A 19272-nucleotide genomic window follows, 5' to 3' on the forward strand; every position below is an offset into this window, starting at 1 on the left:
ATTCCCTATCTATCTATCTATCTATCTATCTATCTATCTATCTATCTATCTCTAATTCTGTCTCTCTCTCTCTCAAATAAATAATCTTTTTAAAAAGTTACAGAAATAGTCATTATGAATAATAAAAGTAGAAATATTTAAGATAGGGGATTCTTTTTTTTTTTTTTTTTTTTTAGATTTTATTTATTTGAGGGGCGCCTGAGTGGCACAGTCGTTAAGCGTCTGCCTTTGGCTTAGGGCGTGATCCCAGCGTTCTGGGATCGAGCCCCACATCAGGCTCCTCCGCTGGGAGCCTGCTTCTTCCTCTCCCACTCCCCCTGCTTGTGTTCCCTCTCTCGCTGGCTGTCTCTGTCAAACAAATAAATAAAATCTTGAAAAAAAAAAAGATTTTATTTATTTAAGAGAGAGAGAGAGAGAAGGAGCGGTGAGGTGGGGCAGAGGGAGAGGAAGGGGGAGAAGCAGACTCCCTGCTGAGCAGGAAGCCTGATGCAGGGCTCAGATCCCAGGACCCAGAGATCATGACCTGAGCCAAAGGCAGCCGCTTAACTGACTGAGCCACCTAGGCACCCCATAAAATAGGGGATCTTATAGAGTAGAACTGGACACCGAGGTGGTACAGAAAACATTAATTTGAAATTTTTTAATATTTTATTTGTAATACTTTTGAAACAAAGGTAAACTTTTTCTGCCTCTCAGAGTGGCAAAGATTAAATAAATTGACAAAATCTGTTTGGGCAAGGTATTGAGAAATAGGCTTTTATGGACTGTTGCAGTAAACAATGTTTACGTATTATTACTAGCAATCCCACTTCTAGGAATTTACTTTAAGATGATAATTTTTTAAAAGATTTTCTGCCCTTTCTTTCTTTCTTTCTTTCTTTCTTTTTCTTTCTTTTTTTAAAAGATTTATTTATTTGAGAGAGAGAAAGAGAGAACAAGTGGGGGAAGGCGCAGAGGGAGAGAATCTTCAAGCAGACTTGTCACTAAGCAGGGAGCCCAACACAAGGCTCAATCTTATGACCCATGAGATCATGACCTGAGCCGAAACCAAGAGTCAGACGCCTAACTGACTGAGCTACCCAGGTGCCCCCAACCTAAGATGATAATATAAAAAATGTCAAAAATGTAGGCACAAAGATGTTCAGCATTGTTTATAATGATGGAAAATCAGAAGCAACCTAAATGGCCTTCAATAGGGAACTAATTATGTAAATAACGGTACAGACAATGTGATAACCTCCAATCATTATAAGTGATTTCTAGGTCCACGTTTATGAAAATGGAAAGGCGTCCATGACAAACTATTGTGTGATGATGTCGTTGTTGGTTGTAAAATACCAATGTTTATATAGAGCTGTATACATATACTTACATGTGTCTATAGGCACATTCTATGAGGTAGAATTTCTAATATCTTCTCTCCTAATTTTTCTGCTTAAATATTTTACAATAAGTAACATTTTAAAATATAAAGCTAACTTTGAAAAGAGCTACAAAACCACAATAACAGCATTTGCAACAGTTCAAGATTATACCTAGGCCTTTTGGATATCAACTACTTGGGAGAGATGACAGCATTTTATAAAATAAATACCATAAAGAAAAACACAAAGCACGCTCTGGCAAATGTCATAAGCAAACAAACAGAATGTCATTATCTGTTTTGAATGAAATCATTCTACCCAATTCTCTTGAATGTTTTTCCGGAAATAAAATAACACACTTCTAGGCAGAAACCCAGACTTTTTACATCAAGGAGAGAAAAGGGAAAGATTCACTTACTTGGGGGTAACTTGCAGCAAGAAGAAAATCAAGCAAAATGTTACTAAATGTCCTCTGACAAGTTGAGCCATATTCCCAACCTGGGAGACAACCAAGTCATTATCACTTTTATTTTTCTAATTTCTTCCTTGAGCCTTTACCTGCCCTATTTATTAGAAATTTCATCATCTTCTTCCAGAAAACTTTCTTTTACTTGCCATCTCAGTGCCAAGAATTCAAAGTTCAGTTGCCCACCCCCTAGGCCCAGGCAGAGGAAAATCTGAGTTTTGCAGATCAAGCCCAGCACCATCTCTCTAGGGCTGCCACCATGCCTGATGGATGCCCAGTTGTTATCCAATGGCTTCTTGGTTTCAAACACAGTTGTGTTCTACACCTGGACCTTAAGGTTATATCACCTTTAGTTCAACCACATGCTTGATCATTTTTTCCAGCATGACACTCTGCTAGAACAGATTTAGGAAGACCACAAATATTTAAGGCTTGTGCTGAGCCTAGTTCACCAGCCCAGATACATCCCCACCCAAATAGATAGATTACATAGGTAGGTAGGTAGGTAGGTAGGTAGGTAGGTAGGTAGGTGAATGGATAGATAAATGGGTTCCCATTTGAGTCCTAAGTGACCTTTCCCACCAACTGACTTCAACTGGCTCAGAGCCATCTTGATTCATCACAAAAAGCCTCAAGAAAATGGAATCTCAGGAGTGAAAGGTTAGCAGGTGAGCCTCACTCCCCTTACTCCCAGATCTACCCACCTGCTAATTCAGTAACTGTCTCCACCGGCCAGGGTTCTCCAGTACAAAGTCTAGCCAAAAAGGCTCTTGTTAAATGACCAGAGTAATGGATTCCTACTCAAATTACATTTGTATGACTGAGGGGCGCTTGAGTGACTCTTTTCTCCAGCCCCCAAAAGATCTACTCTAAAAAGGCTTGTTACAGAGGCTAATCCAGATAAGTGCTGGTAACTCCTCTGTTAAAAAATCCTAAATCCTGGTTAACTAGACATCCTATTAAAAAGCTTTCATTTAAAAAAAAAAAAAAAAAAGAAGGCAGGGAAGCTGCCTATATAACTTAAAATTTCCTCCTCTGTTCTTAATGTGTGTCAAGACCTACTCTCTTGAATCAGCCTTATTAATTCCAGGGACATGTTACATATCCAAACAGCTCATGACAATTACTTCTCCCAAAATGGTAACCGAGTGACCTGAGACCTGCACTATTATTATTATTAAAGCCTTTTGTATGATTATAGTCAAGCATCCCAATGTGATCTAGACCTTACTTTTTTATTAGACATATACTTAGTATCTTTCCTTTGTATCATAGCAATACATATAGAGCTAGCCTCAGCTGGATGACTCCGGTTGAAATGTATGAGGTATCAGTGGAGAGACCGGGAAAGTGACTGCTGCTGTTAAGAAAAAGTCTTTAAAACTTGGAAATAAGGGCAAAAAAAAAAAAAAAAAAAAAAAAAGTATGTGGCATGTCCCTTTACTCTCTTACTGGGTGTATTAGGTTGAATACACACCACACACACACACACACAGAGCAAATTCATGTCCTTCCCAGAACCTCAGAATGTGACCTTATTTGGAAATAGGGATTTTGGAGATGTTATTGGTTAAGATGAGGTCATACCAGAGTAGGGTGCGTCCTAAATCCAATATGGCTGGTGTCCTTGGAAGAGAAGAAAAAGAAACGAACACACAGGGAAGAAATGCCATGTGATGGTAGAGGCAGAGATTGGAGTGATGTGTCTACAGCCTAAGGAACCCCAAGGATTGCCAGCAACCAGGAGAAGCTAAGAGAGAAGCATAGGACAGATCCTCCCTCACAGCCTCCAAAAGGAACCAGTACTGGAGACACCCTGATCCCAGATGTCAGGGCTCTTGAACAGTGAGAGGATATACTTGTGGTGTTTTGAGGTCCCCAGTTTGTGGTGATTTGTTACAGCAGCTCTGGGAAGCTTAATACACTAGATCATTGTTTAACAGGCTCATCCAAGTATTATTAACTTTTTTAAGGGATTGTCACTTTATTTGCTTTTTCTACTTACTATTAGACTAGAGCTCTGTCTCTGTGTAGTTACTGTTAACTTGTAAACCTTGTCCAATAGAGATGCAAATAACTTCCATCTAGTAAAAAGGATAGTCCTAAAGGTTATAATTTTATTACCCTGTAGCCATTAGCCAGCTTTGTCTTACACTCAGCAAAGTTATATCAGAATGTCTTTTCTGGTGAAGGTAATTCCTATTTCTCTAATTCTTACTGAACTGGTTTTACCCCTTCTCTAGTTCTCTCATTAGAAAGTTGAATGAAATCTTTAAGACGTCTTCATTCTATACATGTACGGGAGTCATGTTTTCAACTTTTTTGAAAATTATACCTTAACAGCACCAGAATCATGAAGGTCAAAACATCCTTTTGAGGTCATCTGATTCAGTGTCCCTCTAAACGCAGGGAAGAGTGCCTTCTTCCGTACATTGCCATAAATTTGTTCAGCCTATGCTTGGAGATGTTACTTAATGGGGAATTCATGATTGTTTTAAGGTAACCCATTCATGGTTAAATATTTATTATTTGAAAGTTCTTTCTCAAACTGAGATACATTCTCTTTCCAACTCTTACCCATTAGTTTTAATTGTGTTTAACTGAGCAAAGAATCTGACAGGCCTTGAGATATTTGAGGTCACACCCCTCTTGGTATTTTCTCCCTTGGGCTAAACAGAGATTAGATTAGATTGGATTCCATAGATTAGAGTCCTATGAGTATTCCTCTTAGATAGCCCTATTGAATTTGGAAGTTAAATTCAACAAACGCTATTTTTGAGCTTCTGTCACGTTGGGCCCTGAAGGCATAGAAAGGGAATCACACCACCTGAATTGTGGAGAAAATGCTACACTTATAAACAAATCTCCGCAAGAACAATTAATAGGTTGGAAAAAGTCTCACAGCTTTATGGGATCCCATGAAGACCGAAGGGAGGGCATGATTAATTCTATCTGGGAGGTTGAGAAAAGCTGACTTCCCAAAGAAAGTGCTCCTTGAACTAGGTTCTGAAAGTTAAGTGGAAAGTCTTTGGAAGGTCAAGGTATGATGGATATCTTGGACAGGTAGAAAAAAGTATGAACCAAAAAGCCAAGGGAAAATCCTCAAGTAGTCACAAGGTACTAGAGTGCCCTCCAATGAGAGCTGCAACAATATAAATGTAATTCATAAAAAAATAAATTATAATCATGGAAATGTAACCCATTACTAAAAATGGAGACAGGAGGATGGTGGTCTGCACAAACACCATAATCCTTGAGCTTTCTTTGCCAATCAAAAAAAAAGGGGAACATATGGAAAAGATGCTAGTATTTTGGAGGAGAAAAGCAAAAACTTGAAGAAACAGTAATCAAACAGGAGGCAATCTTGTGTAATGATTCAAAAAATGGAATCTGGTGCCATGTTGCCCACTGCAAATCCCAGCTTTGCCCCTGGCTTTCTGCATGACTTTGAACAAGCTGCCTCAGATCTCTGAGATCGACTTCCCCATCTGTAAAACGGGGGAAATTAGCACACTCCAAGAGTTATCAGGTTCATATAAAATCATCCATGAACACATGTATCATATGTATGTGCCTGACACATACTAAGCTATCAGTGAAGATTAACCATTATTATTGTTAATTATTCTGTGATGGTAATATTTATTTTAAATAGAGATTTAAGGTAAGACAGCTGGAGATAAGGAGACAGGGAGAAGGAAAAGAGAACAAGCTGCTGAGCAAATATTAAATATCAAGTAAAGGAAGATTGAAAAGAAGAAAGGAGGGGCACCTGGGTGGCTCAGTCGGTGAAGCATCTGCCTTCAGCTCAGGTCATGATCCCAGAGTCCTGGGATTGAGCCCCCAAGGTGGGCTTCCAGCTCAGCAGGCAGCCTGCTTCTTCCTCTCTCCCAACCCCTCCCCCCTGCTCATTTCTCTCTCTGTCTCTCTCTCTCTCAAATGAATAAATTTGAAAAATCTTTAAAAAAGGAAAAGAAGAAAGGCTGAAGAGATAAAGATGCAGGTTTTGAGAAGGAGTTTGTATAATTCTTGATATGCACTCCAGGCTGTGTAGGGGTGAAAGAGAGAACTGGTTAAATCATGACCCTTTCCTGACCAGGCCACCTGCCCCTGAATCCTAGCTCTACCGTATACAGCTGTTACTTAGCTTCTCTGTGCCTCAGTGTCCACATCTATAAAATAGGGGACAATAATAGGTCTACCTTTTAAGGTGTTGTCTGGACCAAATGAATTAATACACATAACGCTTAGGTCGGTCCTGCACAGAGTAAGCACTTTTTTATTCCCTCTTCTGACATCATGCTGTTTTCTCCAGTTATTTTAGGGCTTAAAGTTGAGATTCAAATATAACTACACTGGCTAGATGAGCTTGTTTGCTTAACGTATTATTACACACCTAGTGTTGAAAATGCACATTAAAAATGGAAATGTATGGAAATACTATGTAAAATATGATGCTTTGGGATTAAGCAAATAAAATCACTTAGCATTTCTCTCCAAAGCATTTTTAGTGTTTATACCAAAAAATATCTGCACTTGGCAAATATTGATTGACCTACAAAAGTTCTTAACCAACTCTTATGAAATTTGGAAATTTGAAAAACAGAGATGTTCATGGGCCTCTTGAAAGGAGGAAAATTTAGAAAAAATAAAAGTAAGCAGGTGGTTAATTTAAGAATAGAGCAGACAGCTAGCTTGTTGAACTTGGGTAAACAGGTGAAAATATGTTTCCCCAAAATTAGACAACACATGAATGGGAGATCTATGTTACTTAGCATCATTAAATATTCTTTAGCTTAAGAGGAAAAAGTTATCTATTCCAACCTGTACCCTGGATTAGATTTTCTTCTTAGCTCCTCAGAGACCACGGTCTCTATCATTTTCTTTTTCTCCTTTATCTTCAACCTCTCCCTCTCTTCTGGTTCTTACTTCTCAACATACAAACAAATTGAAATCTTTCATGTGTTAATAGTAAAATTCTCCCTTGACACTCTATCCCCTTCCAAACGCCATCTGGTAAAACATCCTAATGGCTACCTATCCAACAACCATTCCCCCCAACAGAAACTACAAATTGCTAGCCCCCCAACTGCCCCCCACACCCTGTGATTTAGGGAAAAAGGACTGCTTTTCAGTTAAGCCCTGATCAGTCTACGTTGGTTCTCTTCCCTTGATGGTAGATGACCTAAGTGTGAACATGTGGCCAGGATCTCAGGTAGGCAATTTCTAGGAAAGATTTCTACCCTCCTAGGAGTTCAGACATCATAGGAGAAGGTTCCTTCCTGCTTTTAGATTTTGCCATTCCAAATAAGATGCCAGGAACTGAGAGAGCCATTTTATACCATGAAGGGAACTGAAATGCCACCCCAACAAGGATGGCAGAGCAAGGAGTTGGAAAGAACCTGAGTCCTTGATGAATGAGCCATCCCTGGAACAAACAACCTCTGTCTACCTTGACCCTGGCAACAGTGTAAGTGTAAGGGGACTCTGGTTCCCTTCTTGCTTGCCACCCACCCCAGTCAGAAGTTCCATCAAGGAACACAGGTGCCCTGAATAGCAGCACCAGCTCTCAGGATACACTAATCAGAAGCAAAAGTGTGGTCACTGGGCAGGAGCTCCACAACACCTGTTTTCAAAAAATTATGTAGTTTCTGTCCAAAAGTCTCAAATGGTTCATCTCCAACAACTTAAAAAAAATCATTTATTTACTTGAGACACAGAGAGACAGTGTGTGTGAGTGTGTGTACAAGCGGTGGGGGATGGCAGGGCGAGGGGAGAAGCAGACTCCCTGCCAAGCAGGGAGCCTGACTTGGGGTTGGATCCCAAAACCCTGAGATCATGACCTGAGTTGAAGGCAGATGCTTACCTGATTGAGCAACACAGGCTCCTCCCCTCCAACAAATTTTGACATCTGCTGCTAAGAAGAGAGAAAGGAAAAACATATGGGGGGGGGGGGGACAGGGAAGACAATACTTACTATCTTCTCAGTTCTAGTTCTTCCCAGCCCCAAAATATCAACTTTGTTAGTCATTTAAGGGTTCTTTAAATCTCCAGCTACATCCCTCAGTTGTACCCCCAGTCTTGGCTCCACTAAGAAATGCTCTGGCTAAATTTGCAATGACATGGATGGAACTAGAAGGTATTATGCTAAATGAAATAAGTCAGTCATAGAAAGACAAATACCATATGACTTCACTCATATGTGGAATTTAAGAAACAAAACAGATGAATAATAGGGGAATGGAAGGAAAAATAAAATAAGATGAAAACTGAGAGGGAGGCAAACCATAAGAGATGCTGAACTCTAGGAAACAAACTAAGGGTTGCTGGGGTGGGGGGCTGTGGGGGGGAAGGGATAATTGGGTGATGGGCATTAAGGAGGACACATGATGTAATGAGCGCTGGGTGTTATACGCAACTGATGAATCACTAAATTCTTCCTCTGAAACTAATAAGAAAGAAGGAAAGAAAGAAAGAAAGAAAGAAAGAAAGAAAGAAAGAAAGAAAGAAAGAAAGAAAGAGAAAGAAAGAAAGAAAGAAAGAAAGAACGAACAGACACTGGCTTTTAAAAAAGAAAAAAAAGAAAAGAAAAGAAACGCACTGGCTGTTTGACTCTGTGCCTCTTTTTCCTCATCCATAGGATTAGGATAACAATAATCACTTCTTAGAGCTTTTGTGAGAATTTTTAAAAATAACATATGCAAAGGGTTTAGCACAGTGCCTGGCACACACTAAGCACTCAACCAACCTGTTTTCTATGTGTGATGGTGACCCCCATCTGGGGGTCAAGGGGTGGGGGACAGAATATGAATCAGCAGCAGGGAGGTATTCTCTGCATCTCGTACTTCTTCTTTTTTTAAGATTTATTTTAGAGCTAGTGAAACAGAGTATGAGTGAGGGGAGAGTCAGAGGGAGAGGGAGAGAGAGAATCCTCAAGCAGACTCCCCACTGAGTGTGGAGGCCAATGAGGAGCTTGATCCCAGGACCCTGAGTTCATGATCTGAGCTGAAATCAAGAGTTGACTGGTTGGCCGCTTAACTGAGCCACCCAGGCACCCCTGCATCTCATACTTAATAAACCATAAGATTGGGGCCCGTAGGTGGCTCAGTTGGTTAAGCTTCTGCCTTTGGCTCAGGTCATGATCCCAGGATCCTGGGATCCAGCCCCGCATCAGGCTTGGTGCTCAGTGGGAAGCCTGCTTCTCTCTCCGCCTCTGCTGCTCCCCCCACCTTGTGCTCTCTTGCTCTCTCTGTCAAATAAATAAATACGATCTTTAAAAAAAATTAAAAAATAAACCGTAAGATTGTGAAAGGTAGAATCAGCAACATGTTCACCTTATATTCACAAAGCCTGCCACTTTCTTGGCACGTAGCTTGATAACACTTTGATCATGGCTGGCTCAGCCATTAATGGAATAGAATTCCACTGGATTAAGTCAGGAGATTCCAATTCTAACTCCAGCATCACCAATAACATGCAGTATGACTTTCAGAAATGTACTTCTTTTGGAGAGACGTTGAGTGCCTGCTCTGTGGGAGGCACACCGGCTGTGGGGGTACAGTACTTAAGACAGCCATGGTCCTTACCTCCGTGGAAGGTAAGTCTAATGAGGGAGATAGACTGCATATAATGATCACATAGATCGTTAGTTACACTTGTGATAAGAACAATGAGACCATACAGAGGGACCTAAGGGTGTTTGGGGAGATAATTCAGAGAAGGCTCTTCTGAGAAAATCAACATTTGAGCAGTGACCTGAAGGATGAATTAGAGCTAGCCAAGTGTCATAAGGAGAGCAGGAGAAAGTGCTGCAGGGTAGGTGAACAGCCCAAGATGGAAAGGAGCATAACACACTGTAGGACTATAAAAGGCCAGTGTGGCTGAGCTCAGGAAACACAGGCGACAGGTACATGAGACTATTCAGGAGCCGTTGGCAAGGGGCCAGGTCATGCAGCATCATTTGGGCATTCTCACAGAATGCCTTTGTTGACTTTTGCTCAAGGCTTGTAGCTGCGTCCAACCAACTGATTGAAATGTTGGTAGTGGATTAAATCATACCGGGAAAAATTGTAGCCTGAAAGGGCTGAGACCTTAAAAATGTCCTATGGAGGTCATCAGGCAGATGAGCAAAATAAGGAGACTGGGGAACACAGGAGAGCAGCACAACACTATCACCAAAAGAAGCGTGTCTGAGGAAGAATTTTGCTTAGAGATGAAGTAAAATGAGAAAGGAGAGTGTCCTTTGGATTTAGTGATTATGGGTGACTATAGAAAAGGCAGTTTCGGCGGAATGTGGAAACCAAGAAGTGCGAGTTGAAAGACTAGAAAGGGGAGAGGGGCGTGGAGACTGGCAGCTCTTTTAACTTCAGTTATGGGGAGTAGGGTGGCACTGGAAGGGTGGGGTGAGGGGCAGAGGAAGGCTTGGGATTAATTAAATGCTGATAATAGGAATCCAGTCAAGACTGGACTCTGTGATACTGGGGGGGAAAGCGGGGAATGGAATGGTGGAATCCGTGCTGTAAGGAAGTTTGTGCGTTTGGCGATGGAAAATGGAAAAGGTTTCTCTCTTTTAGGTGAGGCAGCAAAGTAATCTACTGAGAGGGGCGTTACTGGCGGGTGGAGTGGCAATCCGGCTGGGAGTAAAAGTTTCGGACTAAGTGACTACTGGTATGAACGGACGTCTGAATGGCCGATCTGGCCAAGCGCCACAGCAGGGTTCGTGCATCAGCAGGAGAATGAAGACCTGGGCCGAGGATCCATTAATAACAATAGGCGGCAGGGCCTTGGATGGAAGAACGCAGTTTCACTTCTGTTCTGAGGCACAAAGTGGAGACCTACAGATTTGAAACAACTACTCCCAGACAGGAAGAAGTCAGGCCGGCAGAACGTGGAGACACACAAATTTGAAACAACTCCTCCCTGACAGGAAGAGTCCTGATGGTTCTCATCCAGTTCCCTTTCCTGCAGGGAGGCTGCAGTCCCTCCGCGGAGCGCCACCGATAGCGCGAGAAGCGCAGGACAGACCGCGGTTAGGCTTCCGCGCCCGCGGACTGCAGGAGGCGGGCCCGACCGCTGCCCGCCCCCGTGGGGCCAGGCTAGGGCCGCCCCTTCCCGCCGGGCTTTGCCCGGCCCCAGCGCCTAGAACTCCGCTTCCTGCACTCCTGCCGACGCCGTCTGTCCCTGCGCCTCTTTCGCCGCCGACTAGCGCCCTCTGGTCCAACGTCACCGGCGCGGCCGCCAATGAACTGAAGAGGAACGGGCTGCGGCGTGAAAGTGACTACAGGAGCAGCCAATGGCCGCGAGGAGAGGGCGGGGCGAGGCGGGAGTGTGAGAGTGAGCGCCCGCGCGCGTGGGGAGCTGCGGGCGGTGCGGGCGGCGGGCGGGGGGGCGCGGCGCGGGGGGGGGGGGCGCGGCGGGGGGCAGGGGCGCGGCGCGGGCGGCCCCTCCCCCTGCCCAGCTCCGGGCGGGCGCCGAGAGCGGCCGGAGTTTTCGCGCCCGGGAGGGAGATGTGGCCGCCGCTCCGGCTCCTTGCAGGTAACGCGCGGGGCGGCCCCTGCAGGGCCGAGCGGCTGAGCGTGCCGCGAGACGAGCGGAGTTGGGCGCGGAGCGGACGGGGGGTCCCTGCAGTCTCCGCGCTTCGAGCCCCGCGGGCTGGCCCGGGCCCGGCGGCGGTGCTGCTGGGAGTTTGCTCCAGGACCTGGGCTGCGGCCGGGGTCGGGGTCACGGAAGACGCGGGCCCCGAGCGCCGTGCGCCCTGGTGTAAGCTGCACGCGGGACAATGGGCGCGGCGTGGAGGGTGCGCGCTCCGCCGGCCCGCGCCCTGGCTCCTGTGCTTCTTCCACCCCGGGCGGTGGTCACCGCTGCCACCCCTGTCTGCTCAAACCGCACGGGCGCTCCGTCGCCCCGGGGCGCACCAGGCGCCTGCGGCGCGTCCCTGGAACGGCCACCTGGCTGCGGGGCCCCGCGCCTGGCCGCCAGCTGGCCGCGGCGCCGGCGATGGCTGGGCACAGCCGGGCCTCTTGGCCGCCTGCCCTAGGTTAAAGGCGGCTCCCCTGCCGCGCCGCGAGTGCCAGCTCCTCCGCGCTGGCTGCCGAGCGGAGCGGCGGGGGAGCCGTGGTGCCACCGGCCGGGGTGCCCGGGGCCGCCGAGCTGCCACTTCCCCGCGCGGGTTTGGAGTTCAGGGAAGCCGAGCAGGTGGCGCAGCCGCCGCCTCACCTCCTGCGAACTCCGCGGGGCTTCTGGTCTTGTTGATGTTTTGACTGTGGTGCGTGTGTGTGTGTTTCTTTTCTTTTTTTTTTTTTTAACCTCACACAAAAGAAGGGAGGAGTTAGAAGAAAGATCAAGCCAGCGCGCTGTGAATCATCCCACACTGTTATCTGTGGGAGAGCAGATGGATGGGGAGAATTCCTTGAGGAACAATTACAGTAACGACTGACTGGATCCCCTCCTTATCTCCTCTCCCAGCAGTCCTGACCATGCCTGGCGCACCCCCAGATGGATGTGGGGTAAAGTGATGCCGGCTGACTTAGGTGGGAACATGGCTACAAGATAGCAAGCTGGAAACTTTCTGGGACAGCCTAACTGAATGTCAAGCCACGCGCAGTCATTCTTGCTCTAGGCAGGCATGGCTCTTGCTTGTTACTGAATTAAAAAGAGGAAAGGTTATCACAAGAAGAAGATACTTTGAATAGCATTTTTTCCCCCAGCTCTGCCTGGTGAAGAGCAGTGGAGATGGCAGGCTCCCACACCTTGAGGGCCCCAAGAGAGGAGCAGCCAGCTCAAGTCTCCAGATGCTGGGTCAGAAATGATGGTGTTCTTTAATCTGATTTCCAGAAGCACCGTCTCATCTCAGCCTGGCAGAGGGCAGCTTGCGTTTGGATGGATTGTTACTGATGAGGTAGAAGGGTCGGCCAGAGGCCAGCAGGCCTGTCCATGCATGTGGAGGAGTATTCCGTAATAGGTCGCTGCTGCCCATGTTTCAGGGTGAAGCCTTTAGGTTTAGTCTCACCATTCCTATTTCCTGCAGTCCATGACTGCTGTGTCAGCTGTCACTGGGTCCCCAGGGTTCATAGCTCCATGACATTTGTTTTGGGAGGTGGGGTCCTTGTTTGAGGTCTTTTTCACCATTGATGATGGATTAATTTGTTTAGCCCCCTGCCCATAGAGGCTTCATATTAGAAGTTTTGCGAAATTAAGAGTAAAGAGCCTTTTGTTTTGTTCCAAATTCAATTACTTCTAGGGCCAGTTAATTCTGAGCAGTGCGAAATGAGCACAGGAGTCAGAGAGGGGTCAGAGCAGCAGCTCTGTCACTGGTCAGACTGGCTGCAGCACCACTTTGGACAGAGCCTGAGGCCTCCATGAGGCTCCCTTCTTTTCCCCTCCTATGGTGAATTTACCATCCAGCCACACCCCAGAGCCAGGGCTCCCAGGCAGGACACCTGGAGGAGAGGAATGGGACAGTGCAGCTGGGGACCTATCAAGAGAAAAACGGAATGTGGGCCTTCCTATTTCATGGCCTGCGTACAGAAAGAGGTGGAGGGCCGGTTCCACCTGTCTCTACCACCTCACTCTGGCGGGACTTCTACCTGAGCACCAAGTCTGGCTGGGATCATCACAGAACAAAGTCCATTTCCTGTGGGAACAAGCGAGGTTGGGAGCAGGGTCACTGTGTTACACTCTGCAGGACATACAGACACCAGCCAAGCACACAGTGCCCTGGGTCCATCCAAAGAAGGGCATCCTTTTCTCAGTGATATGAGGACACAGGATGGGCTACTGCTGGCCTGAGTTGGGAAGCCCATCTGCAGGAATAAAGAATTGGTGGCAACATCGGTGTTCCCCAGACGGGAGATTGGGGACCAGGCACTGAGAGCTAGTTTCTCCAAAATAGTAACAAGAATGGGAACTAATTGTTTCCGTACATTCTCTCATCTGACCCTTATGACAACCTCCCGAAGTATGCAGTGGTACCCTGTTGTGCCAATGAGGAACTGATCCTCAAGGTCTCAAAGGTAGCAAGTCCAAGTCGGCTGCCTCCAGAGCCTGTGCTTTTAACACCTGGGTGACACCCTGAGAACTTTGCATAGGTTCCTAACACATGGTAGCTTTTATTGCATGTGCTAATCTACAGTACTTTCTGAACTATCCCAGTGTATACATTAATCATCATGCCTTCAATGAAAAGGGCATTTTCGAGTATTTTCAGGGAGGGCAAAGTAGTGAGAACCTTGGTGACTTGGGAGGGAAGCTGCAATGAGGAGACAGGAGCCCAGCAGAAAAGAGTAAGCTAGAGGGTGAGGGATGGGGCAAACTCTAGGTTCCCTGATGCCCCTGCAATAGAAGAGGGGGAGATCATTCTGAGATTGACTCAACCATCCTGCCGATGCTCCAGGAGTCCGGGCCTGGCCTCCAGGGCACTGCAGATGTTCGGGTCCAGTCTGCCTTCCATATATCTGGGCTGTGGCCTGAGCACCAAAACGATTCACCTGTATTACAAATAACCTGAAATGAAAAGTGGGGCAGGACAATGAATTTAGGAGCACAGATATCTCTTGCTTCGTTATTCTTCCCATATGGGTATTGGAACCTCACGATAGCCTTTTGTGAAATAATATTCAAATATTTGGGCCTAAAGCCGGTAACATCAAGATCAGCTCTGACTATTCATCAGCTCACATCTGTATTGTGCATTTAAAACTGATGTATTTTAGGGCACCTGGGGTTGCTCAGTCGGCTGAGCTTCCAACTTATGATCTCAGCTCAGGTCTTGATCTCAGGGTCATGAGTTCAAGCCCCGCATTGGAGCTCAGTGGCCAGCATGGAGCCTTACTTAAAACAACAGCAGAACAAAAAACTGATGTATTTTCCTCTACATTAATTTTCCAAATCCAAGAACACTTTTATTCCCTCTGTATTAAGTCGTGGTATCTTTCTCACTGTATGGGCTTTGTGATTTTATTTTCACATTTTTGTTTGTTTTGCATTGCTTTTTAAGTAGCAATTTCTGTAGCCAAAATGTAGATACAGTGATAGGGACCTGCGGGGTGAGCTATATTGTATTTGCAGCTGTAATTTGGATATCACCAATGGTCTGTCTTTCGGTGGAAAAGAAAAAGGCAGCAGATAGCAGCTGGACTCTTTCCCCCGCACTTGCTGAGAGTGTCAGTTATGTTAGGTGGGAGAAGCTTGAGGGACCAGCAGCGAGAGAGACGCAGAGCCTTTCCTTTCTGGATTGTAAATCTGGGCCTCTTTCCAGCACCTGGAAAGGGGCAATGTTATCAGAGGATGATGTGTCCCATTGACTGTTGGATCTTTCTCCATATTCACTCAGATAAAAGCCTATAGAAAAGATGCCTGTGACCTCAGATGGCCTGTTTGGCTGACTTATTGAATCCATCACGTGGGGTATTCCCTTGGAAGCCTGGAAAAAAATACATCTAAACTGCCTTCCCAATCAAGGGCTCTGGGATTCTCTTCCATCCTAGCATGAAAAGACTGGGGGCCAGGTCCCTTCCTAGTGAAGACAATAAACCAAAACACTAAAGGAGATTTTAAGAAATAGTTCTGTGCCTGTGCTTTTACCCTTCTTAAGGAAAGTGTTTGAATCATAGTTACCTCCCTTGAGCATTCATTAAAGCCAGATAGCAGTTCTAAGCACTTTAGGTCGGTATCTTGTTTAATGACCACCATGTAAGGCAGAACAACTATCCCCATTGTAGAGGCTAGGAAAATGAGGCCAGACAGGTTAAGTAACTTGTCCAAGGTAACACAGGATTGGAACCCGAACAGTTTGAGCCAAACAGGATTCTGGTAAATGCAAAGAAAGCACCTGTTGAGGGTGCAGTGAGGATAGGGACAGATAAAATGTGACTCGCAGGGTAGTTTGATATTTGGGCAAGTGCTAAGGCAGGAAGCTCTCAGGTGTCTCTCACCACTGGAAAGTTCTTATGCTTTGCTGAGTGGCACAGGAAGTAGACTCCAAAAGGGCAGGTGACATGTGCAAGGCCACAGAACTAATACATGGCAAGGCGGGGAGACAACCCATTCTGACTTTAACATTTTGCCTATCTGCAAAAAAAAGTTAAAAAATAAGAACATATTTTTAACTTGATTCTTTCATCAACATTGAAGGTCATATCCTTACCTGGACTCGCTTCCCCTCTTCTCCTTTAAGATTCAGCTCAGCCCTTTCTGGACGAAGGTATTGTCCTAAACCAATCAGTCTACAGTGTTCTCTCCTTCCTCTCTTGTGTGTGAACCTCTCAGCTGGCCTTCAGTCGTGGGCCCTGCCTCATCATCTGTGTTAAAACCTCTCTCCCGGATTTTCGTCCAACCGGCATGCGAGTCTGAGTTGTAGAGCGACTGTAAGCTCTTTCAGAATCAGGACCATGTTTTATACCCTAACACACACACACGTACACATACACACAATGTGCTAAGACCCAACAAGGAGCATTTATTGATTTCTCTTGGTTGGATGAAGCAACATGGTAACTTTTTTTTTAAACTTTGGTGTAAACTAGTTCAGACTATAAAAACAACTTGCCTTATGGGGTTGATATATGCAGGATTCCCTGACATCACTGTTTCTCAAGATAATGCAGTATTGGAAACCCAAGGGCTTCCGGTTTGGTAGGTTGCAGATGGGCCCAGAGAATTTACATGTGTCCCAGGTGACTCTACTGACCACACCCTATAAACTCACCGCACAGATGGCTGTGTAGTTCTTACTCACTTAAGGTACATGTGTTCGCTGCAGAGACATTCCTAACAGCATGTTGATGCATATTTGTGTCTCGTCCTTTTTCTTGCAGATTTCTAACCAGCATAATGCTGGAGCGAGAGGCTGGCAGCCGGCAGTTTGCAAAATGGCCGAGCTGGACGCCAGTTTGGATCACATCATTCCGTCTTCGGTTCTTCCCCCTTTCTGGGCTAAGTTAGTGGTGGGATTTGTTTCCCTCGTGTGTTTTGCACGTAGCTACGATGGGGATTTTGTCTTTGATGACTCTGAAGCTATTATTAACAATAAGGTTCGTATCGTAACTCCTTTTTCTTAAACTTACGTTAACCATTTGCCTGTTTCTCATGAATAATCGAAATTTGTGTTGAATAATTCTGTGTTAAACTTTGGTTAAGCATTTGCCTGGGCCCCAGTGGTGTTCTAGATTTCCCACCTCTTAGGTCACATTTCCTTGATTTAGGGCTTTTATTGCTCGAAGCATGGTCTCCAACCCCTGCCCAGCCTCGAGCTGTACCCTCACCACGTACCCTGTCCGAGGCCCCAGTCTGCACACGTATCAGAGAGACCATTTCTCTCAGATTGCTAGGCAAGCAAGGGTATTGCAAGGCATTGCAGACTAAGTATTTCAGGTTTTATGACAAATTTCCAGAATTCTAGGCCACAGATGTTCTCCCCGCCCCCCTCCCCTGGCCCCAACATGCATTTGCTGCAGTGATGGACGAGTCTGATCATGGGCCAAGAGGTGCGTCCTCAGCCGCAGGCAGCGGGTTGGCTGCTTCTTTGTCCTTTGCCGATATCATCAGGACAGCCTGCCGGCAGCTGCTAGAGGATAAGGAGTGTGCTGTCCGTGGAAGCTGCCGTTCCCACTCATGTCTTGTTTGGAGACTCAAATTTGCTGAGTTTGCAAAACCCCAGCCAGTTTTGCTCACCAGTGGGTACCGTATAGGTGCCGGAAAAATGATACTGTCTTTCACTAGCTGGGGGAAGGGAAGAAAAAGATTCAAGTGAGCTAGAAGGAAACTTGGATGTAGGGAGAGCCCAGAGGAGAAAGAGTGCAGAAATGGCTCAGATGAGTGTTTGGGACAACCCGGTGACTCAGCAGACGCTTTATGTCTGTGCCTTCACCAACGAAGAGAACCTGAAGGAATATACTAATCTCTTTCTCTCTGGTAAATGCAACTGTAGCAACTCTTTGCAACACTGGGGTTGCTCTTAGAATTTTCAAGTCGTGGATTCTCCCAAATGAGAAAAAAAAAAAAAGTCGTTTTCATGTTGAAAATGTTGAGAAAAATTCTCTGTGACCAACATGTGTTCTGTGGGGCGAGGGTGGGGTGGGAGTGGGGGTGACTTTTCCAGGTATTGTATTTGTAACCTATTATCTGTACTTGATTTTCTCTATTTTGATGACACAGACCACAGCATCCTTGAGGTTTGTTTCTAATTGAGGTTCTTCCCTTGTACTTTTCCTCAAGTTCACCCCAAGCTTACGGTAGCGTTCGTTTCTTTTTTAAACCATGCTTAAAAGCAAAAGTGGTTAAATTTGTAGCTCCCGGCAAGCACGTCACACTGGTGGCTTCATCACTCCAGAGTTGCTTTTCTAACAAGAATATGAGACTATGACTTAATTTTAAAGCCCGTTCTTCATTTCGTCGAGAGTTTCTTGACTCTTCTTTTACAAAGTGGAGGACGTAGGAAGTGTTAACTTCGAACGTATGTCGAAGAACTCTGACGGACAAGGCAGGGGAAGGCGTGAGCTCTGTTGTGTGCCAGACGCCCCGGTATGCGGTTGTAATTCTTCCATCTGCATGGGGTAAGGCAGATGAAGCCATTTTGTGGCTCTGCTGCCCATTGTCTTGGCAGTGTTTTCTAGAACATCACACTGTGCCCCTTTGTTGACTTGCTAGCCCTCCTCTTTTCCTTTCCTGTTTAATGAAAGGCTCTGCTCTGTTCCTTGGCACCGTGCCCACAGTAATGTGAAACAGGCTGTTCCTGGGTTTTATTGGTGTTGAAGACTGTTTTCCAGATGCTTCCTTGTAGTGTTGAGTTGCCTTTTTTCATTGAGATGATGATTTTCTTTGAGCCAGTGGAGTTAGCAGAAATTCAGGCACACGTCTTTTCCATAAATCATGATGAGGAAAAATTGACCTTTCTTCCTGTTGGGCGCCCTGCTGTATGTAGGCTACACATCATCAAATATTTAGAGCTTCGTTGGTGTTCATTTTCTGCTCAAATGGAGGGAAAGAGCCTCTGCCCAGCTCCTTCACAAGTGAACAAGTACTCTTGGGACAATGCAAAAGAAGGTAGACTTCCAATTTTGTAACCGAGCAAACCAAATTAGTGGGTCAAGAAGGTCCAAGACCTTCATGAAATATCGAACTGACTCTTAGAAAAGGGGTCAGTATGCTCAAGAGCTCTGAAGCTGATACACAATAGAAGTGAAATTCCCCCTCAAAGTGGGTATCAGGTGACCAGCTTTGCCTCCATCACCCATCCTCAAGCCTTGCCCTTTGAGTCAGTAGGTAGTGAATCCTTTGCCCTTCGAAGTAGTGAATACTTCCTGAACTCCCCCGGGTGCTGTAGACCTGAGTTGCCCTTCTGGGCCGGCCATATTTGACGCATTTCTGCTTGAGGCTTTCCCCACCTTGGGTAGTTAGAAGCTGCAGAGACTGTCCAGGTGGGATGCAAACACAGGTGGAGGCAGG

The 19272-nt window shown here is 45.7% G+C and overlaps 1 protein-coding gene across 5 annotated transcripts in view; it reads left to right on the forward strand.

Annotated features, from left to right (window-relative positions):
• Positions 1-10940: 10940 nt before the first annotated feature.
• The window catches only part of TMTC4 (transmembrane O-mannosyltransferase targeting cadherins 4), a 60641-nt gene continuing 52309 nt past the window's right edge, over positions 10941-19272 (forward strand). Inside the window, exons 1-2 of one of the 5 annotated variants that reach the window (XM_044381927.3) lie at positions 10941-11163; positions 16644-16859. In XM_044381927.3, coding sequence (XP_044237862.2) covers positions 16698-16859 — 162 coding nt within the window. In that variant the 5' untranslated portion in view covers positions 10941-11163; positions 16644-16697. Of the gene's footprint in view, positions 11164-11253; positions 11365-12299; positions 12360-16643; positions 16860-19272 lie in introns of those variants that run through there. The other 4 variants (XM_057307305.1, XM_026493548.4, XM_057307303.1 and 1 more) reach the window with 4 other exon arrangements.

Source organism: Ursus arctos, unplaced genomic scaffold (assembly GCF_023065955.2).
Source record: "Ursus arctos isolate Adak ecotype North America unplaced genomic scaffold, UrsArc2.0 scaffold_10, whole genome shotgun sequence".
Classification (NCBI taxonomy): Eukaryota; Metazoa; Chordata; class Mammalia; order Carnivora; family Ursidae; genus Ursus; species Ursus arctos.